The sequence below is a fragment of the Glandiceps talaboti genome, chromosome 2, assembly GCF_964340395.1.
Source record: "Glandiceps talaboti chromosome 2, keGlaTala1.1, whole genome shotgun sequence".
In the NCBI taxonomy this organism is placed as follows: Eukaryota; Metazoa; Hemichordata; class Enteropneusta; family Spengelidae; genus Glandiceps; species Glandiceps talaboti.
Window position 1 is genome coordinate 24,823,796 of NC_135550.1, and position 18,896 is coordinate 24,842,691.

At 38.1% G+C, this 18,896-nt stretch overlaps 1 protein-coding gene across 1 annotated transcript; it reads right to left on the minus strand.

The window, feature by feature from the left end:
- Positions 1 to 1,900: 1,900 nt before the first annotated feature.
- LOC144453543 (uncharacterized) lies at positions 1,901 to 17,956 on the minus strand. The gene is made up of 3 exons (XM_078144855.1): positions 17,874 to 17,956; positions 3,605 to 3,983; positions 1,901 to 3,260 (listed from the first exon to the last, which is right to left on the minus strand). The coding sequence occupies exons 2-3, from the start codon at positions 3,957 to 3,959 to the stop codon at positions 2,554 to 2,556; spliced, it is 1,062 nt and encodes a 353-aa protein (XP_078000981.1). The 5' UTR covers positions 3,960 to 3,983; positions 17,874 to 17,956; the 3' UTR covers positions 1,901 to 2,553.
- Between the last annotated feature and the right edge of the window lie 940 nt (positions 17,957 to 18,896).

Consider the following 18,896-nt stretch of genomic DNA (forward strand, 5'->3'; position numbering starts at 1 on the left):
CAAACCTATCCACCCCTTTCTTTAATATCTGTATAGTATTCTGACCAACCCAGGTTAAATCAAACATTGCCTTACAAACCTTGACATATTATCAGGCTATAGAAATGATACTACACACCTTGTCATGTTTCCTCCCAAAGTGGTCTGCGATTTACCACAATGTACATCATAACCAATTATCCAATTCACTGCTGTTTACATTGTACAGTATAATTAACGAGTTTTTATTTTGATGACTTTACAAAAAAAGTACACACGTGATAGATGCCAGTCTAGTTTCATGTTTACAACATTGTGTGTAATTCAATGATGACACGTGATTAGTCTCCTTTGAAGTAAAGCTAGCCGTACAGGTGTCTACAAAAACTATGAGGAAATATATTAAGTCTTAAAGGAAATACTTGAAAATATGTACATTTAGTGCTGAACAATACAAATACTTTTCCAGTCAAACGTTGACGTCGTCATATTTTCAACTGGAAAGAATTCACTGAAAATTGCACCAAAAAGTAACTAATACCTATAAGACCAACGACATTATTATTAAAAGGAGTACGTATTGTTGGTATTCTCAAGGGCTCCTCCTTGAATTTTTCTCATTCATTGCTTCTTAAGTAGGCCTACGAAATTAGTCTCAATTTCACGCCAGTAGCTCAGAACACAGGTCCAGACCAACATGTTTCTAATTCTCTACAAGGTGTTGGCCTAATGGCTTTTAGTCCGACTGTCACTGAAAGTTTACTGAATGAATTTTCCTAGCCTAATATGGCGTCTGAAGGATTGTCTAAAGAACGCACTCTCGCTTGGAATTTCGATCTTTTCTTTGAGCCATTTGGCATGATTGCACGATCATCATGTTGTTGGCTAATATCAAAGTACACTCACTGTAATGCGTTTATGTTTAACCTTTGCAGGCCGATAGTCAAGCTCGTCTTTTCTGTCGGAGTTTACTCGGCTTCAATTCCGCCTACCTGTCTCAATCCGTTCCTCAAACACATTTAGACCAAATGGATTTAATCTTGTTTGCAATAGGTAAAAGCCCTGCTTCCTTTCTCTCATTCGTCGGACGGAACACACGAATATAGGTATACAGACATAGGCAATATAGCGAGCTCTCAATGGGTTTCCCTTTGTCGAATGCTACATCATGAAAAACAGTGTATCAAGCGGAAGCACTCACCCACAGGAGATCACTCTATCAGCCAATTCCGTACCGTGTACTTAAGTAAGATATATGGCAATATATTTTCATGCCCACTTAAGAACTGATTGAGACCGAGATTAGTCACTTTTCACGTCAGACCAAGGTGAGGGTGTTGTTGTTTGTAAGCAAAGACACGCCAGAAATGCTAACACCGTTCGTGGTCCCAAAGGAACGTGAATATTCACCGTCAGTTTGTATCCATGTCCCCAGGCACCGATGCCCCGTGCCCATGCATGTCCGGATGGTTGTTTAAGGGCGGTCTCGATTTTCTTTCACACAAAGTCAATCGCAAAGGTATAGAGATAAGTCACTTTCGGTGTGAATGGGACACAAATATTTTGTTTGGGGCACTATTGAAAACCAATTTCTTTTGGTGTTTGAGAGACAATTGAAGGGCAACAGTACTCCACTATACAATAGGAACAGTGTGGATCAGCCTTCTTGACATAAAGCGGTATGCCGCCTAACTTGCAAAGGAGTTAGAGGATCGCTAACACAAATTAAACCACGAGAAAAAGTAGTATTTATGACTTGACAATCTGCATGTTAATTTTATTGTTCCAAATGAGAAAGGATTTAGAAAACATTAGCAATTGTAATACTTGTGACACTTTGACGGCTATGCCCTTTGTTCCAAAATCAATTTACTCGCAAAGAGCTGATGTATGAGGTAACTAACGCACAACTATTATAATACACTATATCCACACACACTACTTGTGTAAGTGTACTAAATGTACTTTACAAGTATGTCTAGCCAATATACAGTAAATATAAAATATAAAATTTGTCAAAACTTTCTCACTATTAACATGATTTGGTTCTTTAAGTTTCGATGCCATAAATTTCAGAAAAAAGAAAAACTGGATGTCGACTCAAAAAGTCTTGAATGGAAGTTGGTTTTTTTCTTCTCCTATCTTTTTGTTGCTAAGCCGAGCTCACCTTTGTACATAAGATAAACACAATATCCGACGACCAAAATGCTGATTACTGTTAAATTGATTGATTTTTTGAGGAGAAAAATAAATGTCTGTCTCGCCAAGGCTTTGTTAAAACCAAGACGAAAGATTAATAACTACATGATGTACATTCAGATGGGATACAGCTTTATGAATAAACGGAATTTAGAACAACAACAGCTGCTTGGCGATGGCACGGCAGATATTTTTCTCTGGTGTACTTGAATTATCCCGACAAAAAAATGGAAAAAATTGATAAAAGCAAGTACATTGTACATACGTGCTGAAATTGCACTTAGGTACCCACCAACATCAGTTTGAAACCACAACAACACATAAGGAAATACAAATAACTTTTTTTTAAATGTCATATTCCGTGTTCGCTTTTCCTCACCATGGCCAACTCGGTTGTGTGAGGGGTTGTGTAAGGGGTTGTGTCAATTGTGAGCTGCAACTGGAATAACTGTAGGGTGCTGAATATGGTTGATAATGCTGCATGGATTGCATAGTCTGCATAGTTTGCATTTGCTGCATTTGCTGCATCTGTTGCAGCGGTACAGAATCCTGTGGTTTACTCATAGAGTTCAAGCCACCGTTCATGTTAGCGTGGCACGGTTTGCCGTCTCTGACGAGCACGGGCACAGCAACACGTCGCGGTGATGGCAAAGGGTTCATATCAAGTCCCTTCTCCTGTCGGGCACGCTTCAACTTATACCGATGATTTTGAAACCAAATTTTGACTTGGGTCGGCGTAAGGCGAATGATGCTGGCCAGATGTTCTCTTTCGGGTGCACTCAGGTATCTCTGTTGGCGGAATCGCCTCTCCAGTTCGTACGTTTGTGCTTTCGAAAACAGCACCCTCCTCTTGCGTTTCTTTGGACCTGGATCATTTGAATTCGGTGAATCGTTCGAGTTCGAAATCGGCAACGAATCGGAGTCGTCCGAGTCGTTAGGATCGGTAGTATTACTCTCGTTGTTGTTCTTGGTGGCGGTGTTTCTATTGCTATTTGTATTGTTTCTGTTATTATTGTTACTGTTGTTGTTGTTGCTGCTGCTGGTGCTGTTCGGAGTGGTAGCTGTCGGAGTTTGACTCAACGCTGGAAATAAGGACAGATACAGAAAAAAATGAACACCTGTGTGTTTGGAGTAGTTAGGGTTTGTGGGTTAAGGTCCATGAAAAACAAACTCATTTCCACATTAAACTGTAATAACTCGTGTTTGTATGGCCTTCTAATAGTCTACTGGAGTACATTTTGGAGTGGTCCACTCTTGAACCTAATCTTTCCAACGACCCTGTTTTCCTCGTACGCTCTTACACACAATATCAATCCCATTCGAACCACTTCACAATCATTGATAATGTGCGAAGATTACAAAAGCAACCAAATGTATGTGGTCGGCTCATAGATTACAAACACGCACACATATAAAAGGTACTCACCTGAATATTGCAATGGTTCTTGTGCACCTTGGCTCTGTAGCCAACGTGTATATGGGTTATCACTATTGTCAAAGCAGGACGGCAGTGCAGTTGTCGGTAGCCCCGATGAGTTTGTCGTATTGTTGGTGCCCGTCGTATTCATCATGTTGTTGCTCTGACTACCTATACGACGTGCCAAGTTCGAATTGTGGTGGTGATGGTGGTGGTGACCACCGGTAATCAAGTCTGAGTTTTTCGTAAGGTTGGACGTCACTTGACCAGAGATAGCGCATGCGGGTTTTCCGCCTGGCATGTCCAATATATCCTTGACGGTAAAGCTTGATTTAACGTTCATAACTGCACCGGTGTCATCCATCTGTCCAGGTAAGTCGTAATATCACTGTAAAAATAAAAGACACAAACAGCACCAATAATGAGATGATACGTCCAAGTTAGGTAAGCTTTGGTCAGCCAGATACTGGGTCTGTTCCTTCAGTAATCCTCACTGTTATTGGCAGAGTTAATATTTAAAGCATAGGAAGGTTGACTAAACACGCTGAGTCCATCAGTGTTGCTCGTCCCCGTAAACCCTTGTTATATTCACTGAGCGTGTGTAGGGCTTCTCAGGTTGGTTTATTAGGGCCTCCTGGGGGGTTCGGGGCGGTACTTTGCTACTAAGCCTAGCTTACGACGCATATGACATCACACATTTGTCATTTGCTCTCAGGGCGACGTGTGATTGGTGCACGTCATGGTTGTGATTAATTCGATTCAACAATTAATTACGAGAAGGGGAGGTGCTTGTTGTCGTTGATAAAAGCGATAGGACCCGAGATTAACACCTGATAAAGCGGTTTGGATGAAATACATTACAAAGTGGAACAAAGTGTGTGTGAATACAGGGCCATTGAAAAACCTCTCGATTAAGTTTCAATCTCAACACAATGCCGCCTTTTTTCTATGTGTAGCGCGACCATGGCCTGCTTATTCCTCTCATTTCTCCTAGCCAATCACTCTGTAATCGAGTGTGAAAAACTACTAATACTACTGTTTATGCACTAATTCGATAAACGCAGTTAGCACCCTCTTGAAATGGGAGAATGGGGGAAAATTTAAACTTCACACAGAGGAAACTTCCCGCCCTTCAATAAATATATTTTGTAGCATAGCGACAATCAGTGGCCAAGAAATGTTAATTTCGATGTTCCTTTCAGCCGTGTTTTCTCACCGATTGCATGTCAATAGAAACATGGACCTTTGATTACTTTGAGCTAAGTAGCTATTTCTGCAGGCTTCTTATCTTTAATTTAGTTGTCATACACGCTATAGTTAGCTACCACCAAGAGCTTCCAATAAGAAGGTATCAAGGCAATACCAACAAAACTAAATCTACACAATACCTTCTTGAGATGGCTACTTCAGATTTGGGTAAGGTGAGAATCCCCAAAATCAGTGGCTCCAGTTCTCTCTTATCATTTCGAAACACAAATTCAACTGTACTTGAGCGCATTACGTCCAGCAAACAAAGTGCTTTCATGTCCGATATAAGCCGCCGGTTTTAATCACTGGAAAGTCTTTCTTTTGAAAGTTAGACTTCTGTTAAACTTGTTAAAACAATCTGGGGGATTAGTGTAGAGAAGGGTTTTCTTTGTTTGAGTCGAGTTTGGAATATAGTGTGTGAGGTGTTTTCTATGTTCCACGGCATTGTATACATGTTGAAATTTAACAGAAATATAAAGAAATTACTAAAACATATGCATACAATTATCTATTTGTATGATAATAAAATAAACGTAGACCGAGGTAAAGTAAGAACTCATTAGAGCAAAAAATAATTAGTAAATTTAAGTATGGATGTTTATATATATAATGTAGTTATATATCAATGGTTGGTAAGCAAGTCACTATCCGATAGAGGAAGATGGATACTAACAGAGAGGAGAAGGATGTCACCTTCCACTATTTTCCCCTCCACGACTGTTCCTTTCATCGGTTCAATGTACAGAGAAATCTACCAGTCGTTATAGCTAACCAGGCTGCATATTACATGACGAGGGGATTGAATATTGCAGTTAGACCCCACCTGTCCGACTATTTTGCCCTCATACCTCGTACAGTCGAAATTTAATCGCCACGGCATGCTTTGTTGTTCTCTGTCGACTTGTCTGCTAATTGAACAAAGATCACATTTTTGTTTGGAGGACTCTTAGATTAACGACCATCCCGGATTGCTATGTTTGGAAAAGACTCGAGATATTCACACAATCGTCCTCATATCATACATACAAAGACTGATAGTATCACTATCTATGTAATCATCTCACTAGCACCATTCTATATAACATTTTCATACAACTATTCCACCTTATTTCCTTTAAAAATATCACAACAGACGTTAGAATTGTTGCGAGGGAAATTACATATATATATTTTAAAGATCCGAAATGCTACCTGGGTGGTCGGTGCAGACTTAACCTGGTAGCGTTGGCTGTCCCAATCATTTTTATGGCTAACATCACATTCATCTACAAACCCCTGTCTCATTAGATTGGTACAGCAAGCAAAGGCCACCATTTGTCACTGTCATGCTTTGCCATTGAGTGACACTAAAAACAATGCAATGCTTGGGAAAGGTGGAATTTAAAGGCGGGCTCGGCCTTTACGGTCATAATTCTAATACTGAACAAAGGTGTACTTTGCACGTTGGGTGACAAGAAACGTGCCACTTGTCCACTCTTTGAACGACAAAATGGCTTTTTAACTCCAGAGCTGTTTAAGCCTTTATTTAAATAGGACCGAGGCGGCTTAATACGGAGCCGTCGGACTGTAATACCAAGTCGTTAGGAGGTTAATTGCACGCTGATGGACCTAAAAAAAGTTGAGGAGCGACGGGCGGAAGAAGCCCTATAACAATCACACCTTTGATAGAACGGCACAAATCAAACTGTGTGTAATTTGAAGCTTGAACAGACAGACAAACAAATTGAAGGACTTGGACACTACATCTCTACGATCACCTGCTCCGACAGCAATAAATTCCCACATTGGCAAGTTTCACATTGTCTATCATCTCCAGAATTAGCATGATATCGTGAGAGGTGTTGCGGCGCTAGAAAAAGTCGGGTGGGAGGTTTCAATACACACACACACACACACACACACACACATATATATATATATATATATATGTACATACATACATACATACATACATACATACATACATACACACATTCATACATACATACATACATACATACATACATACATACACACACACACACACACACACACATATATATATATATATATATATATATATATATATATATATATATATATATATATATATATATATATATAACTCGGTGAGTATCAATCTGCTATAAGACAGTGCTCTATACCGCAGTGGCAGAGCGTAATAGTTAACAAAACTATATATATATATATATATATATATATATATATATATATATATATATATATATATATATATATATATACATACATACATACATACATACATACATACATACACATATATACATGCACAAACACACACACACACACGCATATATATATGTGTGTGTGTGGCTGTCTGTCTGTCTGTCTCTGTTTGTATGTATGTCTGTCTGTTTGTCTGTCTGTCTGTCTGTCTGTCTGTCTGTCTGTCTGTCTGTCTGTATATGTGTCTATATGTGTGCATGTCGCCATCTGCCATGGTGGTTACACTGTTCTATCTACACTATAAGTAGCCGAACTCAAGGTACTGCTCATGGGTATTTGGATTAGTATTTGAAAGATTGCCCTTTGTCATCATCAAAGTTGTCACGTTAGCCAGCGGCTGAAATGGTACTGATGACGAGGACAGTTTTAAATAACTTCAAAGCTATAATGCTTACATTTCCTCATCAACATAACATAGTTTGAATTTATGAACGTTATATACCGTGACCATGTGAAACGAGTGAAACAAGACAACTAGAGATGAAGAAAACAACATTTCACGATTTAGATATATTTCGAATCTGCTGTGTAAGCACTGTGCGAAAATGAATATGTTGTCTTCAATGTACAGTCTATACCTGATACATGGAGTTAAATACGGTGACCCACAAAGAAAGATAATGGTCGTACCCTAATTGATTTTGTCTGGTATTAAGGCATAATACGTGTTGATGTTGCGTTGATGCTAATTATAACATCTAAGCGTTATTAAATCACCGATCCAATCCACCACACCTGACTGTGTCGATTTCACCATCGTCCTCCCATTTGCACCTCGTGTCGACTTCCTACATCTCTGCATGATATTACACAGGGTCTATCATAGATGCAAACTGTTTTATTACACCGGGGGAAACACAAACGGTAGCGACTTTGCAATTAAATAACGGAGTAATTTCAAATTACGACCTCTTTCTATCTTGTTTTTTGTAGTAAATACTAGAAGAAGTGTCAACAGGGGATGACCGCCTAACAATGTAGATCTCGTTAATGCTTTCAGGACAGGTGTTGAACGTATTCTCCGAGGATGTAGCTACTTACTGCATCATACGCAAATTTCATTGTTAGCGTACTTGAATTGAGAGCGTAACGTCGGTTAATTATATGTGCTATGATAACGATCCTCTAATGCTGAAGCAGTTTAATCTCGAGTGGTTCGATCGCTTGCATGTACGTGTAATCACCCCAATATCACTTCCCCTATGATGCCTGTCCATGGCCCTTTGATACTTTTAAACATCTAAACTGCACACTTGTTTTTTTTTTTGCCGAGTAAAGACTCTACATAAGGGTGTGTACTCTTGATCTGCACCTCTTCTGTCAAGATCTTGATAAGATACTAAATTTTCTAATCTTATCCGCTCACAACAGCCAATCCAATCCTATCTTCTTGTCTTGGCTCTTTGATGCATGTTTCGTTAGCTTTTAATATGATAGGTGATTTAAAAGGCCACTCGAAAAACGACTGCTTGAAGCCGCATATCCCAACTAAACATTACTTATTTAGCAATCATCCAGACTTGAGGAGATTTCACCGATTGCTTTACTCTGGACGAAGTAGCTTCATTTTGCGGCCAAAAAAATGCATCCTCTTTATATGGAGGGCTGAGTACATTACATTTGTTGTTTACGTCCAAGGCGTATACGATTTCGTCACGACGCAGGAATGCTGGTAAATTTTCACCCCCTTTTTGTACTACGGTTATCAATCTCAGCAAATGTCTTGTTTTCTGTGTTTATCACCTGCTGAAATGATATACTTTATCCGTTCCAAACAGTGACATATCCAACCAACAGACCCACGTAGAGGCTTTAGAAGTGGAAAAACTCGACACCTTTGACAGTGTTTGCGTCCATGCCAGGGGTCTTGCCCTCCAGCCCATTATGGTGCTTTAAAAGAACAAATAGAGCTCAGGAAATTTCGAAAATATTTCTTTAAAAAGCCCTACACTCAAGAGGCTCCTAGACGGATAGGCGAGCCGCGTGAGCTAACCGAGTGGGACAGAGAAAGACAAAAGAACTGTGCAATTGAGACACGACCATTGGCGGGATTATGCTAGATGACACTCCTATAGCATGACATTAGAATTAGGGGTCTATATTCAGTAAATATTGCCACAGTGAACAAAGAGCGGTTGCAAACTATAATCAATCAAACGGTTGGTATATAAAAAGAGACACTAGCAAAGTGCATTATAAGAACGATCTATTCACACGCACCGCATATATATCATTGGTAGCCATATCTGGGACACAAGTGGGCTGTTCGAAACACCTCCAGTATGCAAGCAAACACATTGCACTACACTGGTCTTCATTGTGCGGCCATTTTTATTTCACATAGTTTTCCTGTCAGTTGGTCGCATGGTTGCATGATAAACTGAAATGTCTTCATTTAAATTTTGTCTGTCTCCATAATACACCAGGATCGCGTTTGAAAAAAAAGACACCAGTGCTGGCGTTTGTTTTCTAGAAGAAATTAATTTTTAGGATATCGTTTTTTCATAGTATGAATTTATCTACATTTAAGGCTCCTATAAACAAAATTAACTTATAATAAGGAGAAAACAAACACACAACAGTCAGTTATGAATCGTCTATGTTTTTTTTGAAGGGGAACAAACAAAGTGAAGAGCAAATTCGAGTCTTCGGAAGTTTATAAGCATACTCTAATATTACTTATTGTACTGTCACGCGCCCAAATTGTCAAGCTTTTCTCTGTCGTCTTTTTTGTAGAGTAAATCTCTACATTTATATGTCGCCTCATTTTGACGGCATGCTATAGTCATACAAACATAAAGGCGTCTAGTAATGTGCGCTTTATCAGGAAAAATGTAGAGTCAATGTTTAATTTGGTATCTTAGTTAAAAAATCACACCCAATCGATCGATGATGCTTCATCTTTTATAGTGCCCTTTCTTATGCTGTATCGTTATCAGCATCGCATTGACTCGAAAACGACTAAAATGTAAACAATTTGTAATGGCACATAAAAAAGTGTGATAATTCAAATGCGACGACCATGTCAGACTGAAATTTTTCAAGGAATCGCTTGGCATACATTTTTGACGATCGTGGCAACTCGGTCATTTGAAATACCGCTCTAAAGACATGTGTAATCACAAACCGGTCCGTGGCGACCAATTTACACTAGGTTGGGAAGGAAACAGGCTTAACCAGAAAGCCGTAAATTGGTAACGTGACCTCTGGCAAATGACTGCGATGTGGAGATAAAATGGGAGTGGAATGACTTAGGCTGTGCTTTTATTGACTGTACGATGAATACTCGACTATTCTTAATAACACCGTTTACCTGTTTAATTCATGTTTACTCCTACCCTCCTTCAAAAAAAGAAAAAAAACACATTATCGAAAATCTCCCTGCTGGTAAATAAGCTTTTTCTTATCGGAGATTTTAAGGTCTGTCAGATTTATAAAATATATGGCGACACTTTTCAGAAACATACAGGAAAAACATACAAACCGTGAAATATTTACTCTGAGCAATAAATATTCCCATTTAACCAAATTAATGTTTTTATGATAACAACTCTTGGATTAATTTGTTTTATTTTTAGCGAAATGTGTTTTGTGTTGTTACAAGGCTTCAAAAAACTCACCAGCCGGCCTAAGTACATGTTTTTTCTACAGGGGACTTCTGACAGAGAACTGCAGGTTATAGTATTCGCCCTAATAGAGTAGCTTTTCTCGGATTAGCCCCACTTCTCTGTAATGTGAAATTGAGAGTCTAAAACGGACAATTTATTTGGCGCGTTTTAGGATCTAAGAGGAGTAAGTGATTTTTGATTAGTGCGAACAAAGCAGCAAGCTTTTAGCCCAGGTAGCGACCTCCATCGTACCTTAATTGTTAACAAGTGGTAAATCACTTTAATGAAACATTTATCGCAAATTTCACTCCTTTCAGTATTTCATTTAGAAGTAAATATCGGGAGACTGTGCTACTTATAGCGGTTGTTAATAAAGCTGTTCGACTGCATTATACGGTGAAATGATGATATAAATGATAATCTGAATGACACGCTACAAGTCGACAACGAGCCGTTGAAAAATATCCCCCCTTGAAATGGTTTGGTGTCAAGGTGAGACGAGACATTCATCGAGATTAAACGTACTCATTAGGTACGTCATAATACCGTCTCGGTGAAGTTTATATACGGCAAGCCACCACTGTCCTTCAACGTGTATAAAAAAATCTAAGTATCCATTCATAAAATAAATAAATGTAATCTAACATTTCACGGTATTTATAGCTTCCCGTACGGGAAAATCTAGACACCCCAGACGTTGTTATCGAAATGGGGGAATTCGTAGGCTTGTATTTCTGGATAACTGATACTTCAAATGGTGGTGTCGGCCACTGAAGGTGTTAGAAAAAATAGACATTTAAGTAACCGTGACAGCTTCGCCGTTTCATGTCAGATAACGTACCGACTTGAAAACCAACACGAATGAACTCAAATATGTGTAAGTATTTCTTTTAAAATGATCGAACTGTATGTCAGTTTTAGTCAACATAAAAACGCGTTCGATGACTTTTAATTTCAGCTTGCAAAACTTGGTGTGTTGAATCATTTTTAAAGGAAGGCTTGCTTGGATCGAGGAATGTAAGGTGTGCATGAAGGGGTGACGGGTTCACTGAAATGTGACAGCATTTTCTCGAGGGCTTAATTGCAGTGTTAGGTATCCCCATTTTGTTCTATTTTCTCTGAAAGCAGACTTACAATTGTGACAAGTGCCTTTTCGAGTTGGAATGCCAGTACCGCGACAGTGTAAAATGACATCAATATGGTGAGCATTCTGCTTTGGTAACCGACACCTCTCAATTCCTTACATATACACACATACACACACACACACACACACACACACACATGCACACACACACATACACATACACATACATACATACATAGTATTACATACATACATACATACATACATACATACATACTACATACATACATACATACGTATACATACATACATACATACATACATACATACATACATACATACATACATACATACATACATACATACATACACACACACACACACACAGACACACGAACTCAACCTCTTTTTGAATGTCATGTATTAAGGCAGCAACCATTACGTGCTAATTGAGGGAAATTACAATCTAAATGCTACCATATTTGTAAAGTTTATTAGAGAAACAGTGCGCGATGCAAGACTATTGACGCTTTTCACTTTTGAATGAACCGTGTCAATAGATTACTTAACCAACAAATTATTGTGATCTTGAAAAACATGTCCGTGTCAATATTGAATCGAAATTTAATTTAACTCTTGGACTACGTTGTGTTGCTCGAGAAACAAACAAGTTCCAGCGTGAGACTTTTTTTTCCTGTTGATACATGTGTCTGTTTTCTTACTAGTATTCGCATTTCTATCTCTGTCCAAGCCGAGTTAAAAAGTGTTCAACTGACGACTAATTACCGACCGAGTTTTATGTAAAAGATGACTTGCGGACCAATCATAGTAATGGTATCAACTTGAGGACGCGTTATCGACTGGCGTAGAGGGCTCAATCATGTCAATCAACATAATATTTATGAATCACAGTATAACTCGATGTGAAATTTGACCAAATATTTCTACTTTACATTGTTGTAATTTTGATAATGATTAAAGACAGAGCAATAACGCTAATTAACATATACCCTTGAAATGTATAGCATGCACTTGACAATTGGAATTGAGGTCTATGTATATGACCAACAAGCAGTTTTTCTTTTGTGACAATCACCGTGCATTATTTCGGCGACTCTACTCTCGCGGTTCACCTAGATCTGTCCGTGTTTCAATGTCTAGATGGGATTTCCACCAAGGGTATTGTATCTAAATCAGAGAACGATGGTTTAAGCCTGTCATAGTACATGTTTTGATAATTAAAATGAAACCAACGTCAAAATGGGTATATTTTAACTTGGTTGTGAAATCTTTGAAGTTATACATAGAGCTGCCATTTAGCCAACCGCGTTCGTTAACTACACGGGAAAAATACCACAGAACAAATGCCGGTGATAAAATACAGCGTTTTCAAATGAATAGAATTTTATATACTGTCTACGAGCGGAAATTTATGTCTGGACCCTAATTGTGGCAACCTGCAAAATTAATTTGGTAACACCATAAACCGCTCTGGGACAATTTATGATGATGCGTAAATGGAAATGAAAAGAAACAGTAGAGGTAAGTTGTCGGTTATTACTACTCGTTCGTATTGAAACAGCACATGTCTGTTTTCGCTTTGAGTATACATTTTTTCTTTCCGGTGGTAAGTTCTTCAGAGTCGATTTCTACCACCAACATGCACTTCAGAATACTATTATGGGTAAATTCTACCACCTCAACTATTTACAGAACTTGTAAAGCGTGAAGACCAAGTAGGCGTAGGATGTGTGTTTTCAATGTGTGGTGATCAACTTGGTGCCGCCACCATACACGTCACAGGGGAACACTGATAATATCTATTAGTCATTCAAACCTGTGTTTTGTCAAGTCACGATCTCACTCAATTACTGTTTGTTTTCGCCAAAGCATTTTGTACAAAAAAACTCAGCTTGCGTGATTAGTTTTTGGAGATTGCCAGAATGGAAAACAGAAAGGAAAGCAGTATTTTCAAAGGAGAGAATACAGAAGCAATATTTACCATTTATAATTATGTTGTAGAACGGAAAACGATGAATAAGTAATAATTATATTATAATACACGATATAAGATATAATTTTTTTAATGAAAAGTCTACAGATTTGTAGAGAGTTCTGTTACGTCGAATAATCCGGTCTTTTTTTGGAAAAGTAGGAAAACAAACAGTTTGACTGGAATAGCATGTTGATTTAGAACAGTGAAAGAAACTGACCCAGAAAAAAATTTGGAAAAAAATAAACTTGAAATACTAACACCTTTCTACAGTTTTAGTAACCAGAATATTAGCGGATAAATAGAAAACAATGTCAATAACAGCCAAGTAAAAATGTTATTCTTTTTTCTTTGTCGGCTTCAAAGTTAATTTTACGCCTATTATTTTTTAGTGTCTCAACAGAGCAAGTAGGTAAGTATAAACATATCACTCTAGATAAAACAACAACAAAACAGTTCTTAATAAAATGCCTCTCTTCAGATTCAGTCAACCGCTTACGATTTTTATTCTCACACCAATTCATCAATTTTGGGTTTTTATTGACAAATCTGACTTTAAACAGCTTATAATCAACTTTGCATCCAAGGTGAGGTGAAATATTGGATCAGCATATCAACTAATTTTATTTCTTTTCCCAATTTTCTCCAATATTGATAGCGATAAATTACTACAAACTTCAGTGATGAATGAATGTTTTTTAAAAAGAAAGAAAGAAGTTTTATTAGCTGTTCTAAACTATCTTTAAATATATCAAAACTTTTCGCGTAAGTATATATTTTGAGTTCTTATTTTTCCTAATTTCAAATGAAAGTTGATATTCCATAACATGAAGACTCATTTCTCAAACCAAGAATGGTTATACAAAGATTGCCACGAAGCTAATTGCGGGAACCCGGAGTCATCCTGATTGGTTGAGATGGAGGTCTGTAACTGTAACGACACTATAACAGTATCTTCTATCTCAAGATGTCTCAAGAAGATGCTTGTATGTTTCAAGCACGTGACCCTTACGCGGGACAATCCCAAAACGTTGAAATATACGTACAAATTAAATGTAAGTTAAGGCCATTTTACAGAAATCCAAACCGGACAAAACAAGTCAACTTAAATGACGAAACATCAGTAATATCTGTCTAGATAGAGACTCTTTTCGTTCATTTTCTGATTCACGATTTCCTATTTCAAAATCGTTTTGCCTTTAGACATCGGGACACGATTGGAAAATTTCAAACGACAAATTATTCAATTTACCAACAATTTGGACTACTATAGTATCACTTACAGCGATTCTCTTTTCGTTTACAAAACAGCTCAGTGGCTGTCGGACTCATTTTTTCAACAAAAGTGCGTATTCCGACTGAAAATATTCTTGTACAAATTTTACATAGTGGTTTTAATTCTGACGAAACTGACGTAATAATTCTAATAGATTTCTGACATATGTTCCAAAGGGTCGCTGTGTACATCATGTATAATGTGAACCAAAATAACGTGACTTATTACAGACATAAACTTCATAGAAGAAAAGATGATATAATCGTCTCGACAAAATAGGTAGATGTCGGTTAAACAGAACATTTGGCCAATTTCTTCAAGCCGGTATTTTAGACTAAAACAGACCAGATGTAAATATCGCAATATATTCAATGACACCTGATATAATCCGCCAAACGTACGTGTTACAAGTGCTAGCTGCCTTAAACGAACATTTTTGTAATTTTAATGAAATTTTAATTGTGTAGATGGTTATCGAGTTCAGTTGAAAAAACAATCAAACCTAATTTAAGGAATTCCTTTGTTGCTCAACTTCTGCTCCTTGGTGTAGAATTCAAAAAATAACCCCACAGATCAGAATGCATGGTAACAACACCAACAAATAACAACAACGAATGTCTCTCAACTCTTTTGTTCTGTAAGTTTCTACAAGGATATTTACCCTGTTTTGTTTCCACGTTAGAATATACTTTGATACATGTATTCGTTGTTACAAAAGTACGATTCAAGTGGCAAACGATCGCCAAAACCCGCCATAACATCAGAAGTGTCAAGCTCTCTTGTGGTAGGAATGCGTTTGCCCTTTATCTGTTCAGATCATAACAAACCAAATACACTTCTTAGTGAACGAGAAATCTGCCGAAAGATTTGAAAATTACACCCCAAGGGACTGAAATATCGGTTGTAGTGTTTGATCGGTATAAGACGAAATTCATTAACAATGTAGGAAGTCTTTTATAGAAAGTTTTCAACCTGAAGCGTTGACATAACAGGAGGGCTTTTTACAAAACGACCTACTTGGATAGAGATACCATGATTTAACCGAGGCTTCGTTGTATCAAGATCATTTTGAACCCCTTTGCTTTTTTAGTTTACAAAAACTAGAATAAAATGCATATTGAAGTTATTGGATATTTCGGCGATATGGAAATTCGGTTCAAACACATTGTAAGTTATACTTGTGATGAAATCGAATTCGGAAAAAAATAACAAAATTTGGTAAATGGAATTACACATTTATTAGTTTTACACTCGATATATTTGTGGTGGTATCTACACTCTATCGTTCTCACCAAAATCACCAAGCATGTTCATTGATGGGAAAATTTAGCCCAGTTACAACATCTCAACAATGTTTATTGGGTGAGTCCTATTTACATGGATGTGTTGTAAACAAAACGGTTGTTGTCGTTCCGTGGGAAGCCATTTTTTTTGTCCCTAGCCCTCATGGCAACCGACTCGCCACCATGTTGATCCCTAACAACTTTGAAAACCCAGATTTCTTGAACTTTACGGACATTTTTCTCTCTAAAAGTAGGTGATGTACAGGCATAAGACTATAATGCAACTTATGTGGGCTTATAAGCGAGATAAGTGAATGTCTAACAGGAAGTTGAAATATCAGACAGTAATACCGTAACTCCTATATCATACTCCGGTATCGCACACATTGGTAACGGGCAACGTAGTTCGTCGAAAAAAACACGGCAAATAAGATAGTGAAGATTGCAATGACCGATGTCGTGTGAGATTCACCTTTCCTAATTTTGCACCTGCTACTTATCGGCTTGTAATAATGTCTTCAAATAAAAATTCTTGAAATTCATAAACCAATGAGCAATGTTTGTTAACTTTGTGGCGCTTCCCATAACGTGTACGATGGCAGGACTTGTCTGCTCTATAAGAAGGTAAACTGGGACGAACAAACATGCCAGCTACACCACAACACTGTATTTGTTCGGCTTTGAGAGATACCGTCGATTAGGGTTAACTTTGCCCAACAAGTTTACTTTGTACTCTAGTCGAATAAGTCTCAGGGATTACACCAAATTCATTTTGGATTGTGTTTAACTCGGACACGGCACACTGACCGGCAAGCCGAAGAGTTGACTCCGCCACCCCTGCCTGAATCACCTACAAAACGCGAATAAGGACGTGTTTGTCTTCAAATCCCCACCCCGGCTGTTTGAACTTAGAGTCAGCGCTATGCAATGGCTACCGTGTCTTGCAAAACATTGAAAGATATTTTACATGTTGACTTATGGTGTTATGAATATGTGTCTAATAATCTTGGATATGTGAAGTATATAAATGATTACAAGCAATGGCCGAAAATGCCCCAAAGTATGATCACATATATTTGTCCTGAAAGTCTTACTGAACAAAAGCTACAGGATCCCAACGAGTTGTTTTCACCATATCTTGTAAAGTCTGGTCAAGTGGTGTTGACTTCTGTCGTACCCGTTGCTGTATTTGTTGTCTAACTTTAAACTTGTAGCTCACAAACTAATCTGTACAAAATCAGCGATTATTTGTAAGGGTTCTCGACCGTTGAGCTGCAACCAGACTGCACGAGGCCTGGGTCAGCAGTCTCACCAGGCACGATCAGTACCAGAAACGGGTACGGTCTTTCCAAATAACCAACGAAAATTATGAAGTGTTCACAAGTACATAAGTATATATGTACGCTTGTTTAAAAACGAATCAGGGCGATAAAAGTGGCGCTAGAACGGCGACACTGACGAAATTGGAGCAGACGATCATACCTAGGGAACCATGTGCACATACGAACACCTGTATGTAAAACACAAGACACCTACCTCACACCCAAAGCTTTCCTGGTAGACGAATCTTACACAATCTCCTGGTAACCACGAATGAAAACCACTTCACTTCACCGCAAATCTAAAGTGTTGTGTGTTTTCTTCGTCTAGCTCGATATTGGACTTCAAAGATTTTAAGAACTGGTCGTGTCCATAATAATAGGTGACTATATATAACTAGCACGCAGACTACAACTGGCCCGTCAGTTGCCACAGTTCAGTAATGATAGCCAGGCGAGGCTGACAGCGGACAGCGCCATCGCACTGTTCTCTCACGTGTCTTAAACATTTCCGCCCAATCAAAAGACAGATATCACTGAAGGAAAATTAATATAATACGCCGTGAAATGATATTCATAGCAACGTGACATGGCCACTCTAAACCATGGATGTACAAATTGAGTGAACACAATAGCACAAATGAAGGTAGAGACAAATTAGAACGATAATGCTGGCCGATAAGTGGACGATTTAGACCAATCATTCACCCACTCGTTCGTCCATTCAGCTTTGTGAACATACCAGTGAGTAAAGACGACGAAATGTGTTGTCTTTAAAAAAAAGTTTTGGATTTTAAAAAAAAAATCGAAAGCGTCGAAATGTTTACACTTCAGTAACACAAGAAATGACCAATTAGTTTATGTCGAATGTACAACAATAGTGTACGAGAAAGGATACGAATTCTCTCAGGTCGGATCGGACGCCATTTTTAGTCACTACATAATATACGGCACAGTAGGGCGCCGGTTCACTTGTCGCTCCAGTTCTTATGCTTTTTGCGAACGATATTTAGCGACAGTCATATCTATGTGTATAACGACAATAGACTAATTTAAGAAAATCAAATAAATGAAATTTACAAAAATTAACCCCATGTCGATTTCAATCAAGTGTCTGTTACTTGTTTGAACCGGGCCGAGGAAGGCAAATGAAGTGGTAGCACCAACACACATGTACAAATTCTGAAATCCCTTTCCAAATATTATTTCAAATAATGCATAGAAAACATATGTTTTTAAC